The sequence below is a fragment of the Spea bombifrons genome, chromosome 3 (assembly GCF_027358695.1).
Source record: "Spea bombifrons isolate aSpeBom1 chromosome 3, aSpeBom1.2.pri, whole genome shotgun sequence".
Lineage (NCBI taxonomy): Eukaryota > Metazoa > Chordata > Amphibia > Anura > Pelobatidae > Spea > Spea bombifrons.
Window position 1 is genome coordinate 96,957,131 of NC_071089.1, and position 16,570 is coordinate 96,973,700.

Below are 16,570 nucleotides of genomic sequence, written 5' to 3' on the forward strand. Positions count from 1 at the left end.
CCCTAAAAATGACCCTCTTTTGTAGGTAGGATAGGAGCCTACCTCTCAAAAGGAGAAGGAAGAGGAATAGGAAAGGGAGAATAGAGACAAGCAGAAAGAGTGAACTGAGGGGGCAGGCAGGAAAGGCGCTACTGAAACACCCTGAAGGAGAGGGTACTAAAGGGGGGGTATACATATTCCCCGAGACATCTCCAACAAATACCGAAAACATGCTTTAGATTTATGGTACGGGTAAAACATGAGCAAACGTGTGTGAAATGTGCCTAGACCCTGAAAACGCCACCATTGTAGGTAAGATAGTGGCCTAAGTAATGACCCAATGCTGAATGTAGGAATAGAGTATGATTTGATAGTAAATGCTGTGTTACAGCTGTGTTATCGTTTGCAAGGTCTTTAAAGGGCATGTTCCAGGCCCGGGATGTGTGCTAAGAAGGAAAGCCCTATCCAGGTGTAATAGCAGGCATTAGGTTTCACTATGTATAGATAGAGTTGGGGTAAGTTTTAAATGAGTGTGGCAGAAGATGGCAAATGGTAGAGCCACATTTAAGAAAGGGTTTTTTTTTTTTTAAGCACCCTTAACCCCCCCTGCTCATGAAATGAGTAGTGGTGCTCTGGATACACTCCTCTAAACAGGCCCTCTTCCTTACTGCACATGAAACGAGTCAGTCCAAGATTCCCCCTAAATGAGCCCTACCTGCACATAAAACGATACTGAGCAGCTCTGCTTAAACAGGAGCCCCTCCCGCCCTGCAAGCACTAACGAGATGCTCAAACAGCGCTAATGAAACACCCTGAAGGAGAGGGTCCTGAAGAGGTATAAACCCCTCCTCCAAATACAGACTTTATATTTGGCACGGATAGTGCACTTCAACATCGCAACAGAGCATGTAGATGGGTATTAAACAAATACAGCCCTCATAATCTATAAATTTAGGAAGCACAATGTACGGATCAAAAAAAAAAAATTAATATTCCTGTTGGACTGTTAACACTAAGTGGAGATATTTAAAACATTTGGAGCCTCTTACAAAGATGAGTTTCTAGAAAAATTGAAATAGCCTTGCTTCATCAATTTCAAATACTATAAATGAAAAGTACAGGTGTTAAAACCAGTAAAAACATAACTCATTAACAAAAAAAAAAACCCACGCCCTTCTTTCATGGGTATCTTCAGAAAGTTGTCTTCAATCTTGGCTGTGCTCAAAGAACATGAAATCCTGAGGGACAAAAATATTCAATATAAAGATCAGCCTGATGCAGAATATAATGTAGGACAACATACCATATTTGCTCGATTATAAAATGACCCTGATTATAAGAAACCCCCCCCCCCAAATTTCAGTATTAATTTAGGAAGAAAAGGCCTGAATATAAGACTATCCAATAGGAAAAAAAGTTTTACTAGTAAATATTAATTCACATCTTTACCCCTTCATGCCACTGCTCCCCAGATATGCCTTATACCAGCTTACATGCCACTTTGCCTCCCAGATATGCTTTATACCCCCTATATGCCACTCTGCCCCCCCTTCACCAATTTATCAGCAGACTTGTCCCCCGTGCTTCAGACTCCCTGGTATCTAGTGGGGGCAGCCGGTGAACGTCTGCATGATGTGCGTAGACAACCTCTGCTGCTGCCCAGCGCTTCCACTGGGGATTCTGTGACTGAACATTGGAAGGTCATGTCACGCTGGCGCTCCGTCATAGAAGCCCCAGCGGAAGTGCCGGGCATTGTAATAAAGCAAATTCAGTTCAGTTAATACATTCCCAGCTACTGGTAAATCACTTATATTTCTAAGATCAGGATAACTTTAAAAACGGACAAACACCTTCATTGCAATCTTTTAAAACAGCAAGATTAGGAAACGTACATGTAGAGGAAAAAAAAAATCCTTATTTGAAAGAATAACCATTCTGAATAAACAACCCACTACTTACAATAAGGAAGCAGGCAGCAAGCACAACTGCTTTGACTTTCACATCAAGATCCATTGGAAACTGAACACCAAAGTTGTCTGCATCTGTTAAGGATTCCTTTATTAGACCTGTCCACTGTTTGGAAATTCGCCCAACCGTAGAGGTTTCATCAAGAGTCTTCAGCTAAACAACAACAACAACAAAAAAAAATTACTGTGCAAATCTCTATCAAGATTATTTATTAAATAAGCTTAAATATATATTTTTTTAAGAACAGCATATCAATGCTGTGTTCTCTGTTGTAATCTTTGATTTTGTTTTCTGGTTAATACATTGAATAAATATCTTCCGAATAAATTGAAATTCAGCATCTACGTGTTGCTAGAATTCTCCCGGCATACATTTTAAATGGTTATTCAGTGTTCAGTTATGGATATATGAAAGTTAATGAGAAGTCAGGATACAAGTCCAAGACTGATGCTAAGGTTAAGCTACCCAATTTTGTAGCTCAATGTTCTCCAACCTTTCTAATGTGACATAATGCATATTAGCAAATCCCATCCCGTGGAGAGCTGCATTAGTACAGGAATGCAATAGAACTTTCAACTTCACAATTGCCAACTTACTATGATTAACTATAATGAACCCTATTGCTAAGTAAGATGTTTGGTATTATTATAGGGTTTTAAAATGGCGATGATGTTGAAATTAAATTAGGGCTGCAACTAACGATTATTTTAATAATCGATTAGTTGGCCGATTATTTTTTCGATTAATCGATTAATCGGATAAAAAAAACAATATGCAAATTTTTCTTTTATTTAAATTAATTTTAAGAACTAGATGTTAAAAACAACTTGCATTGTGCCCCCACCCCTTTGCACTGTGCCCCCACCCCCACTCTGCCCTGCATCCCCACCCCCACTCTGCCCTGCACCCAGTCTCACACCCTGCCCTGCCCCCCCACCCCCACTCTGCTCTGTACCCAGTCTCACACCCTGCAATGCCCCCCACCCCCACTCTGCTCTGCACCCAGTCTCTCTCTCTCTCTCTCTCTCTCTCTCTCTCTCCCCAGTCTCGCACATAAACATTCGCACACACAATAGACATAAAGAGTACTTACCTCCGCTACGAACTTGTTCCACTTCAAACTTGATAGTAGACGCGCGTCACCTCCGTCGTCACGTACCATGAAGAAGGCGGAGACTGCAGAGCGTGGAGCAGAACCGGGGAACGCAGGCGGAGGTAAGTAAAAGGAGCCTAGTGCTCCAACGACGAATCGATCACTCGATTAATCGATAACGGAAATCGTCGACAACGATTTCCATTATCGATTTTATCGATTCGTTGTTTCAGCTCTAAATTAAATTTTGTTTCACCGGCACATAAAGAAAAGGTTGTTAGGATTTTCTACGGTTCTGTACCTCAAAGTTGACATCCGAGCAACATCTACAAGGAATACAGGGCCCTGTGATTCTTAACAGATTTTCTTCTCTCTCATTCTGGATGGTAAACTTCGGCAGACAAGGATGCCAGTTCTGTTTTACATAACCAACTACGACACCTGGAGGAGCCTGCACTTCAAGCTGTAAAAAAAAATAAAAAAAAAATAAAAGGATTTAGAGAGATTATTGAATATACCATCCTGCATTCAAAATTGCACATATTACCTATAAAAATATATTACTTTTAAGTAACTCCTTCCAGAACAAATTCTCAATTCATACCCAGCTATAGTTACATCTCAAATTAGAAAAAAAATAATACTACAGATCAATACACTCAGATGTTACCTTCTTTACTGTTTGAGAACACAGACAGATTAAGGAATACTCTTACATCAGCAGCCCAGGCACAACCTCAACTGGACCACTGATGCTCAAGGAATCCCGGTGTCCAGTGATGTAAGATTAGTGAATCCATGTCCCTCATCCATTTTAAAATTAACTTTTAGTCTTATTCCTAATAAAATACACTTTTCATATTTCCCCATGACTCATTCTGTTTAGCGTTTCTTTCTATAGTGCTGTGGGACTTGACCATAAGATACATCTATGTTATTGGTCAAGGAAATGTGTGTAGTGTGATGTTAACCCTTGGGCCTACCAATTGCTTCACACTTACTTTTTGTAAGCAACACGGAAAAAAACAGGAAGAACATCTGTACGGTCGGATCAATTTCATCACTTCACGGCCCGTGTTGTCAACAATGGTCATGGCAAAGGAACGAGCAGGCCCACAGAAATTCCTAGTGCAGCAATCGTTTTCTTCTGCAGCAAAGTAAACCCTTTGCCCCAAGCTGTTTTTTATTTCATATTTATTGTTTGTTTCAAATCCAGTCAAGGCTGAGAAGTTGAGAGAGGAAAAAAAATAAAACGTATGGAAACAAAAAAAAACAGCTATTTGCCAATTCATGGGGATGATGGAAAATGGCAATATAAATGGAAATGCAGTGCACATTTTAAAAAAAAGTGGTTAAAAAATAAAGATTAGCCTCCAGTTAATAAAGCATAATAATCTTTAAGAATAAAAAAAAAAACAAAAAAAACATGAACTCATCAATGTAAGTGTGACATCTGTAAAGGAAATAGAAAAAATGACATACCTTCTAACAACTCAACTTGCTGGTGAATTAAAAGCTGGTCTATCTGGGAGGGAAAAATATAATAGTGTTATTAACAAAGGACTCTTACCTTCACCCAAGGGGAAGGTTTGCCCACATCCATTCTCCCTGCAGAGCCTCTCAAATAAAATAGTATGGGGATTCTCGTCTACCCGCACGGAACTTATTTAAAACTTGCATCAAGCACATGGTAAACAAATTTGGTATTACAGATACCTGACTTAGATACTCCAGGCCCGGTGGACAGTTGGGGATTGTTGGAGGTGCAGGCATCCAAGCTGCTGCAGGGACTCCGGGGCCACCTGGCTGGTTCTGGACAGGAGGCACCCCTACATATGCTCCATAGGGAGGCTGACCAGGTGCACCTGTTAAGTAAAAGAGTAAGTAGTTTTATGTCAAAAAAATAAAGTTTACAAAATAGATTTTATTAATAAGATTAGAAGATGTCACTTTGTAGTGCTGGCCAATTTTAAATGCCCCCTCCAATTATACACACACACTATACAGATTAAAGTATTGGGACACCTGACCATTACACTAACAGGGACTCTGACGAAATTGCATTCTAAATATATAGACATCAATATGTAGTTGGTCCCCCATTTGCAGCTATAACAGCTTTCACTCACCTTGGAAAGCTTTTCAAAGTTGGAGCATAGCATTGTCCAAAGTGTCTTGGTATGCTAAAGGGGACTTACCAAGACATTTTGGACAATGTTATGCTTCCGTTGCACAACTACAGGGGGTCACAGCTCTAGGTGGCCTGCAACCCATTGTTCCAGTCTCCTTGTACCAGTTCAAAATTGTTTAGAAACTATTTTGAACTGGCATTGACAGAAACGTATGTATATGTGTTTGTATTTATATGTATGTGAACCTGTATGTGTTAGTGTAAAAAAAAAAAAAAAAAGGTTCGTCATTTCTGAGAATCCATGTCATGTTACTTTTGCTGGCAGCAAATTCTTGGCAGTTGCAATATCACTAATGACCCAAGGGTCACATAATGTGTACGTGTGTGCTAGCAAGTATGAGTAAATGTGTGTAATTTGTGTAAGTGTGTTTATATATGTGTGCCAGAGTGCAGGTTGGAACGGGGTGTGGCAAGGGACAAAGAAGGCATAGGCAAGTTGTTTCAGGGCAATGATGGCACAGACCAGCTGTTTGTGCCATCTTTGCCCCAGCTAGTCAGTACTCACAAACAGGCTGTCTGGTGGTTAGGATGGCAGTGATAAGCTGCCTGGGGGGAAATATATTCACAAGCTGTGTGGAGTAAAGGTGGCACTGTGGGACATGTTGCATAGTGAAGTTTCAATATTTGGATCAGGGTCCTGTGGGTTCTAGTTACACTCCTGCTATGCTTCCAACTTTGTGGGAACATATTTCTATTCCAGCATGACTAGCCCCAGTGCCCATGAAGACATGGTTGGATAAGTTTGGTGTGGAAGAACCTGACTGGCTCGCACAGAGCCCTGAACTCAATCCCATCAAATACCTTTGGGATGAACTGGAGCGGCAATTGCGAGCTAGGCCTTCTCATTCAACATCAGTGCCTGACCTCACTATACTGGGCGAGTGGGCAAAAATTCCCACAGACACTCCAAAAATCTTGTGGAAAGCCTTCCCAGAAAAGTGGAAACTGTTAGCTGCAAATGGGGGCCTAACTTCATATTAATGTATATGCGTTTAGAATGTGATGTCATCAAAGTCCCTGATGGAGTAATGGTCGGGTGTCCCAATACTTTTGTTCATGTAGCGAGTGTGTAAAATGATATATATTATATACTATATATATACACACACACACACACCAATTTTACTGCCACAATGTGTGTATATGTATTATACTTACAGTCAACCGTGTCATCCACACTTTAAAGGAGAACTCCTACCAATTTTTTTTTATTTTTTTTTTATTTTTTTTTAAAATAGTATCAGGTTAAGGTTTTTTTTTTTTTATCAGTTCTAGTTTTTGAATAATATGTTTTGAGACAGCTTTATACATATATATTTTATTGTAGCTCTAGTCTGCTAGACACACCACTCCAATTCCTTATCAAACAGCCAGTGGTATAAAATAGAATCACTCAGCACAGTATTTCTTTTCCCCACGGGACTTCTTTAACAGAAAAAAAAAGTTGAATATTTGTGGTAGTATGAGTCAGTTTCTCTTCATGATGAGGTTCTGAATGGAGTGATTTGTAAATCTCTAGATCGGGTTGTATGTAGCCATTGGATGAAAAGAAATTTAATGACATAAGTACAATTTGGTCAATCAAGTCTGCATGTTTACCTTGAAAGGACGCATACCTTAATCAGTCCTTGGTCTATTAGAGTCAGGGTAGCTTTTTTGCCTGTCCCATGCATGTACCGCATTCAATCTGCAGGAGGAGCTCGAGAGTTCTCAAGAGGGTCTGGATAGACCCTCTGTGAACTCAGATCTATTGTTAATGCCGTCGTGTGAATGACGGCAACGTCATTTACAGGATGGCACCTGTGATTGCTTTTCGGAGCAATCACAAGGCTATCAGGGTAGGGGGTTGTGTTACTGACGTGCCTCGATATCAAGGCACATCAGCAACACAGTTTATGCTTAGGAAGCGATTCCGATCGCTTCCTAAGCTGTTTTAGCTGTTTAACGGCAGCCTGTAGGCTTTGTCATTAAGGGGTTAATTTGTTCTCTGAACATTTCAGCTCTAATCTATTTACAGTGTAATGTGTTGATATTATTAGTTTATGTACAGTATAGTATATGCCATCTCTTAATAAACTCTCAAACAATTTCCCCACCACAGATGTTAAGCTTACATGTCTGTAGTTCCCAAGCTCAGATTTGGATCCTTTTTTAAAAATGGGAACCACATCAGCTTTGCCAATCCTTTGGAACAATTCCCGACTGGAAAGAATCTTTCAAAATCAGAAACCTTAATCTGGCTATTGCTTGACTAACTTCCTGTGGTATCCTCTTGTGTATCCCATCTGGCCCTGGAGCTTTATCTACTTTCTAGTGTTCTGGTGATTAATTATCAAACACTTGTTGTTTAAATGCTGTTAATGGCTTTCCAGACACTTACTGCAATACTTTTACAAATCTTTTAACTAATTCAGTCCACCAGTTATACATAAAGTGTATTTCCCTAGAGTATGTATACAAACAATAATGATTGCTAATGAGAAGCATAATTCTTTTGCATTTAAAAAAAAAAAAAAAAAAAAACACAGGGAAAAGTGAATCTTCATAAATCCAGTTTCTACCCTAACAAGGCATTATCAGTAAGTAGGTCATTGGATACTACAGGATATACTAGGATACAATAAGCATCATTAGTACATTAAAATGCATTAAAGTAAAAGGGAAATTGTATGTGATGCTATTATGGTACAAGGGAAAGCCAAGTAAATAAAATTATATATATATATATATATATATATATATATATATATATATATATATATATATATATATATTTTACACACAATAGTTACATTTTTGGCAAATGGTCTTGGATTACGCGTTATGATATATATATATATATTTTTTTTTTATAGATAAAATTACACACACACACACGAGCCCAATGTTTAATGTGTCCAGATCTTACATGCTATCACAAAAAGGCTTAAAAACAAAACCAGGAAAACATGATTGACCCTTGGGTCATTAGTGATATTGCAACTGGCAAGAATTTGCTGCCAGCAAAAGTAACATGACATGGATTCTCAGAAATTACAAACCTTTGTTTTTAAAGCTATACAGATCAAAATTACAATAAAACTGAACTCTTCCTGGCTTCTAAATACGAAATCGCACTATTGTTTTCATAAATATATGACCCATCTGATAAACATATATAGTAAAAATGTCAGCAGAATAAAAAAAAAAAAAAAGAAAAAAATACAAATCAGGAATTCTAAAAAGCAAAAATAGTTTATTAGCCTACCCCTGGGAAACACTTTACCAGTTCAATGCATATTTTTGTAAAGCACAGTGGCCAGAGACTGGGCAGACCAAATTAGCCAAATGGTTCTTATGCAGACATTCTGTGATCTACAGTATTCATGGTCCCACCCAGTAGGTTTCAACAGACTAAAGTAATTATAAGCTTTGCTGTCAAAGTCCCTGGGGACATTTCTCTGATGGTAGTTAAGAGTCCTGGAATCCTATACAATGCTATAATGGACTCACTCCAATGTTTAAAAGGGGATTCTCTGAACATTTGAGCTCTACTCTATTTACAGTGTAATGAGTTGATATTATTAGAATATGTACAGCAGGAATAGGAAGTAGGAGGAAGAAAGGGTAAAACTCTTCAAGACTCTTACATTAAAATCTTAAGGGCCAGAGAGTTGCTTTTGGAAACCATGTAATAGTATTTACCTATTCGTAGTTCTGGAATCAAACCCATGTGGGTGTTTTTCATTTATTCTAGTGTAAATGCCACAACATAATGTTGGCTAATGACCTATGTCTAGTTTATATGGAAAATCATGTAGATACTTCTACATCCACTGGACTTAAGCATTTAGATTTGCGCTTAATTCCGTGTTAAAATTAAAAACCCTCTAAATTGCATCCGAACCGGAAGGTCAGGAAACAAAATGTGTTTAAAATGAATGTGACAAAAACAAAACAAAAAAAAAATAGTTTGAATCTGTTTGGTTCTGGAGCTGAGTAGCAGAAGTGTATCTGGCTGTGGTGGATAAGGACTGCTCCATTCACGAAAAGGTTAAAGAGCAGCTGCTAGCCTGTTATGCTATAATTGGGTCCAGGCTGGATACCAGGCAACCACAGTGGATGACCAGACAGCTAGGGGCTACACATTCAAGATAGGGCAGAAATTGTTAGCCCTGGAACCGGTCAAGGAAAACAAGCTTCAAGCAGCCTGGCAGGGACCCTACAAAGTAGAGGAGCAGCTCTACGAAACCACCTACATACCACCCCTCTGCTCAGATGAAAGGGCCCAGAGAAACTCATATGAACATGCTCATCCTTGCTCACCAGGCAGATGACTGGAATGGTTACCTTTGGTGGGACAGGGGGAGTGGAGGATATCTTTTTCACCCAGTTCTGTGTGTACAAATACAAGTGTCCTGCACAATAAACCTTAGTCTATTTCTTACCCTACATTGTGTCTCAGCAAGCGACTGTGTGAACGAAAGCTAAAATTAGTTGGCTGCCTAGTAAATTCTTGGAAGAGCTACTCATCTCGAGTACGGGTCTGTCACACTGAATAAACAAAGCAATTGAACTCGGGAAATCATTTGCTTACAGAAAAAGAAAATCAAAAGGCTGATTAGAGCAGTTTTTGTAAAGAATGTGATTGATGAAATGTAAAACCGAAACAAAAAATATAGAATGAGTCTATTTAAAGTCTTTCAAATCTTTTGCTTACTTATTACAGATTTAAAAGATACAGTCATGAATCCGTTAATGCTGATCATCAGCTGAACGTATGGACTCAGAGGACAGGAATGGCTTCTTAAATCAAAGCCTTCTACTTTTCTCAGTAATGTACTCGGGCATCGTTAACAATATCATTAGAAGACTAGATATACCCAACACTCCGGTGCACACTGCAAAGCTAAAAGCATTTGCAGTCTATACATTGGACAGGTTCTAAATTAGAACTCACCTTGGTAAGCTCCAGGTGGAGGCTGATATCCATAAGGTACCTGGACGCCTGGGGCAGGATAACCAGGTGACTGAAAACCAGGGGCAGGGTACTGTGATGGTGGATATCCATGACCTGGATTTGCTGTGGTAGGGTTCCCAGGTGCTGGGTAACCATAGCTTCCATCTATTCATAGAAATGAAAAAAAAAAAAACAATTATTAAAACCTACAGGACAAAAGGCCAAAGATCAGGAGAAGAGTGATGAAAAGAAAAAAAAGCGTTTTCAGTTTGGCCAATTCTAAAAATTGTATACATTAAAAAAATAAAATAAAAACATATTTGCCTTGACTTTGAAAACATCATATGCCAAGTATTTTCATATATTGTTGGCAGGTAAATGCTAGAAGGAGCGCATTGGACAGCTACAAAGGAAAGTAAACCCTCTTTGTTATTATGACCTGATGTGTAAAATCATAGACTTCAATCATCTTCCTAAGCAGGTCAGGATTTATTCAACAAAAATAAAGCCAAAGTGGAGAAGCCATGTGTGAAAAACCAAGTACACCTTTTAAGCATTTAAATCGGATTGAGATCTGGACTTTGACTGGGCTATTGCCACACCTTGATTCTTTTTAAGCCATTCTGTTGTATATTTGCTAGCGCAATCACTCAGGCATGAGGACTCAACAGCCACGCTTCCCTGATGACATTTTTTAGTAGATTACATACAGGCTAATGCACACTAATCATATGCAGTGATGTTCGAGCCCACTGCATACATTCTCTGACATCCAGCTATTTCAGCTTTGACCAATACAGTATCTTTCATGTAACATGTATACTTGAAACTAGAAATACATCTACACTACAAGCTTAACAATACATATTTGGGGGGAAAAATAGACACTATCGGCCTGATCATAAACCATAAACTCACCCCCATCATAAACCAGATTAAATGTGTTATGTTAGATAAAGTATTAACAATAAACAGCTTCACTGTTTCTAGGCAGGCACTGCTGCGGGAGGATTAGCTCCTTTACTGACTAATGAAGAACAGTGTAACATCCTTTCCCAGCAACATTCCCTAAAGGGTAATATATAATGGATTTTTCCCATGTGCTTTTGTTGATGTCATAGAACCACTTACAGAAGCAAGGAGTAGAAAATGCTAACCTATTTATCTATTTGTCTTCCTGCCTCCTATGTCTAATTACTAACAAAACAGTATCTAGAAGCCAATGGGTGCTTTCATGGGTAAAAACCTATATCCTACCATGGGAATAAGCTAAGCCTCTAAGTATCAAGATGCCCCAGATGCCCAAAGTTGTTTAGATATCTTTCACGCAATGGGCCTTACAGATTACCCATCATAAAAGGACAGCTATCAGCAGAACAACTTCTGATTTAGCGTTTTGAACTTTAACAGGTAGGGTTTAAGAAAGATACGGCCACTTTTATCATGATAGTAGCAAAAGAAGTGGAATTTCAGATAAGAAGAAATTTAATTCAGGGTTCACCAAAACATATAGCAATTTTCTCAAACGAGGAAATTCATTTTAGAAATATTCTGTTCGTACGCCCCTTACATAAAGTGTAAGCCAACTGCAGATTTCAGCATATGAATAAAAGCTAACATTTACTGATGACCTTGACCCCGAGACACTAATAGCTTCATATACACTTCTTTGTTATCCTAATAAATGGTTAATAAAGTGAACTGCCTGGCATAATTTAAAAAAAAATACTTTTTCATGTATTTGTTAATTTTATCTCATGAACTGTAATTTTGAAAATAGTGTATAGATTTCATAATAGATGTTTTTTTTCACATTACCTTTCATTTCCATGGTCTTGTCACAGGCACTGATTTATCTGGGAAAAACAAATTGGCATTAATAGAACATTTAACATTGTAAGTAGAGTATTTTTACATATGTAGGGCTCCATCTAACGGTTATTTTCATAATCGATTAGTTGGCTGATTATTTTGTGCGAGCGTGCCAACGGGAGCCTATTGCTGCCACCCGCAAACATCTGATGGAGGCGGTGAGAAGTGAGGTAAGCACTTTTTACAAAGTACTTACATATGCATTGATTGTTTACCAGCTCCCTGGGACACTGTCCCTTTGAACACTTTACAAAGCAAAAGATTAGCGCACACCCAGCAAATACTATTTAAAAGCACCTGAGGCATAAATATTGTGAATTCCATCACACAATATGGCCATACATTGCTTAGCCCGCCGCTCTTTGGCGAGTCCCATCTCATTTTTATGGCTATATTGCTTACCAATGAGCTGAATTAGTAAGTCAGGGTCTATTAACCCACTGAGACGCTCAAGCAACTTAAAGGCCTCTGTGGACACCATTAACGAGGCACCTGTGTGGTAGGTGGGGTGCTCAACGCTAAGGTTTGGTGAAAACCTGTGAAATAGTGGCACCCCTTAGATGTAGGGTGTGCTTTCTTCTCCGTATTTTTTGTGCACCATTTCTAGTGAATCATAAATATTTGCCTCATTCATAATATTGTCTGGTAATACAAAACCTGCGTGCGGCACAAAAGCAGGTTGCTCTAGCAACTGAAAAAGCTTCTTAAAAAGTTTGCGCAGTTTTAGGTCTTGAAACCTTTAGGGGAAATAATAAAAAGAAAGTCTATATAAGGTTTAATTTATTAGCATAGTAGAGAGTCAAAGTAATGTTTTGTCTAAGCGGAAGAGCAATTTCAAGCAGGAAAACTAGACCATTAGCAGGACAGCTATTAAAGTGCATATGATGGCTGGAGTGTCATGTTACGGTTATTTGTCTTGTCTTTTAAGTTAAATTTGTTGTTAGTTTTCCAGGAAATACCAACTTGCTACATTTCTATTATATAAAATCACACAGCTAAACTCTAAACAATACTTGCCTTAGAGTGGGCGATATTGTTTACATTCCACCAATTCATACACTTTTTTTTTCTTTACATTAAAACAAACAAAAAAATATGCTCTGCATTTACTTTCCATAGGAAACCGAATAATCTCCTGCTTCTTCCATCACAGGCTATTACTGCTATGGCATGGCGGGGGAGCTGCTGGGGCCAATCCTGAATGGTTTAAGCACTAGGAATGTGTACATGCACATACCAGTGCATGGCGTGTTCAAAGATAACCCCCATCGCTAATTGAAATGTAGATAGGAAGCGAGCTTACAATCTAGTGTACTACTGGGAGCAAGTATGTTCACTTCCTATTAATCAATTATTTCTTCAAACCGGATATTTAAAAATGACGCAATAAAATTAGTTCAGAAGTTTCTTTTCCCTAATTGAGCAATTGGTAAAGCAGAGCTACAATTATGAAATATTTCACTACATATTTCATAACTGCAGTTCTGCTTTACTATGAACTGTTCTTGCTTGTAATAATTAAATGCGATTTTATCCGGTAATGGAGGGCAATTCAACAGGGGTTAAATTGTGCCATTAACCTTGCACGGGAGGAAAAGGGTTCTACATTTATAAGTGTTTTATTTGTGGGATCGCGACAAGTTCTTTCTTCCATAATACAGGAACGGACATCTCATGAAATATGCATTCATTTTAGGTTTAAGAGGCTTTCAGGGGTTAAAAGTGGACAGTGATGAAAATGGAGATATCACACAGTGGCTCTGCGCAGTGGGTGAGGGGCAGAGAGAGGATGGATGGGGTGGGCGTGGCCACATAACACTCCCTGCATGGAGAACAAGGAAACCGACCGGGAGACCCACAGCTTCACCCAGAGACTCTGGGTTAATCCCGGAGAGTTCCCTGGTGTATCAATACTACTAACATTAGCGGCACCACATTGCATTATATCTCTAGATTGAGCTCTTGAGCAGAGCCCTCCTCGCCCGTTTCTGTAAGTCAAATTGTTATGTTATATACTCGTTATGCCCGGTCTACCCATTGTACAGCGATACGGAATTTGATGCCGCTATATAAAACAACAATAATAATGTCCACCTCCCACTTTGTGTTTCCTGTCGAATAGCTCTGTAATGATAGTCAAAGTACAAGAGAGAAGTGTATTTAAAGGGAGGAGAAATGTGAAGATAAGAAGCCATAGTCCAATTAGAGGCTTAGATGTAATAAATCGAAGTTTGTTGTACTGAGAGCGTGATAAGTGCAACAGCCTTCCAGCTAAACTGCTAGATGTTACTACAATCAAGGAATTTTATCATGTGTGTTTTTGTCTGTCATTAGTTTCAAGGTCTTGATGTAATCCAAAACATAAACATAGATAAATACTTTAAAAAAAATGTTTGTTGTACAGTTAGTTTGAACAAAACATGCATGGAATCCAGTTATATGCTATTAGCAAATGGATAAAACCGACTTGATTCACGGCAGCATAAACATCATGTACTACTACTAGACAACAAAGTGAATACACACAACAAGCAAAGGGTTAACCTGATATTTAATAGCAATCTATATTTCCAACTTATTCAAGTGACCTTGTGTTAATGCATTTATCTCATGTTACTTTGGGTCAGTTATAAACAGAATGCATAAGGGCATCTATATGATTTATGGCGCATACAGCATGTCTTAAACTACCCAATATTAATAAAAATGTTTTCTGCAAACACTAAATACATGTGGTCTGCGGTTTAACAGGAGACACAATGTACCTCCCTCAGGATCTGTAGTTTACTAATATTAAACAGTTCCCATAATAATAATAATATTATTATTAACAACAACAACGAGTTAAACAGTGTTCCATAACCAGTAGGTATGATACGCAGTTCAGCAATGGCTACAGACTTTGATGGCAGATAAAAACCATCAGCCCATCTAGTCTGCCCATTGTTCCTGGTGTAAAGTCTCACACTTTATTCCGTCATTGGAATATTAGATTTATGATAGCTTCCCCATGCATGTTTAAAGTGCCTCACTGCATTAGCCTTATACCACTTCTGCTGGAATGCTGTTCCACGAAACTACCACCTCTAAATAAAGTAAAACCTCATTACATTCATTCAACCAGTTGAAACCGACTATACCCGAAGGCAATCAAGGTGTGCACTTTGGTGAGTGGATAAAATAAACTGTAAATGAAATGAAGAGCCTCTGATACCCTCTTGTAAGGTAAGAGTGAGGGGACAGCAGACAACATGCAATACTTCTTCCTCCCCAACACATAAAGGATGCTTGCTGTGTAATAATAATGAAGGATATCTGTGAGCAGTGATGACACCAAGGACGCCAGATACCCTACAACCCACGCTATGCCCAGCATGAAAAGCCATCACACGTCTGACCCGGTACTCACCCCGGCAACAGGCAGTTCCTCAACTCTCCTTCGCCTTAATGCTCTCTAACAGCTAGTCGGAGACGCGGGTAACTATAACGAAGCACGGGAGGTGCTAGTAACCAAGACGACGCCAAGGGGGTAGGTCAATGATGAAGGGGATCACTGAGGTGAGGGCTGCGCCACTTTAAGGAAGGGGGAGGGGTGGAAAAGTCGATACGGCTGGGAGAAACTGGTTTGTGTTTTTAGTAATAAAGGAAGTTAAATGATTTGCATACATGGTACACGTGATTGAAACGCACGGATGCTTCATTAGGAAGCGAGTATCTTAAATGCATGAGTGGTACCTGTTGGTCCAGAAATGGAGTTTCCTGCTTTTTATAGTTTCAAGACTAAAGAAAAAGGCATGTTTTGTTTACGGGGAAGTGTCGTATTGGGAAAGGCGGCGTTAACGTTGATGAAACAATGTATTGTATTGTGAGAACTGGAAAGAAATATGTGCATTGATAAAAGTTTACCAAGCAACATGTCTCAGAGTGACATCTTTGCCCTCAAAAGGCTTGTGAGTGCCACCAGCTGGCCTGCTATCACTCCCACCAAAAAGCTTGATTGTCCCATCATTGGTCCAAAAAGGTTGTCTGTGCATTCTTTGCACCCTGCAACATACACTCTGTCACACGTATGTAAACACGTACACATACACATTCTAACACGTATTCCCTCTCACAGCACTTAAATGCTGTATACACTTTCATGCTCAAACACGACATGTACACATCCATGATAACACAAGCGCTTTCACACTCATGCTAACACATACTCCATCTCACGCCACTTACACAAGCATGCTCACACACAAATAAGTGTGTATCATATCTGGTAAAGGAGAGGTTAATTGTCTCAGACTGCTCATGCCTGGTAATGGAGGGGTTAATTTTCTGAGACTGCCCATGTCTGATAATGAGGGGGGTTAATTTTTCGATACAGCCTATGTAATGGAGAGGGTTAATTGTCTGAAACTGTTCATGTCTGGTATTGGAGGGGATTATTTTATTCTGAGACTGCTAATGCCTGGTAATAGATGGGTTATTTGCATACCTGGGGAGCTAGGCGTGTCAAGACCCCGCTCCCGCGACCCGG

At 39.1% G+C, this 16,570-nt stretch overlaps 1 protein-coding gene across 1 annotated transcript; it reads right to left on the reverse strand.

Annotated features, from left to right (window-relative positions):
- Positions 1-594: 594 nt before the first annotated feature.
- Positions 595-15,562, reverse strand: LOC128483407 (phospholipid scramblase 2-like). The gene is made up of 9 exons (XM_053459605.1): positions 15,452-15,562; positions 11,989-12,026; positions 10,171-10,335; positions 4,757-4,905; positions 4,523-4,565; positions 4,042-4,262; positions 3,342-3,503; positions 1,939-2,100; positions 595-1,217 (listed from the first exon to the last, which is right to left on the reverse strand). Exons 2-9 carry the CDS (start codon positions 11,999-12,001, stop codon positions 1,185-1,187), a joined length of 948 nt encoding a protein of 315 aa, XP_053315580.1. The 5' UTR covers positions 12,002-12,026; positions 15,452-15,562; the 3' UTR covers positions 595-1,184.
- Positions 15,563-16,570: the final 1,008 nt, after the last annotated feature.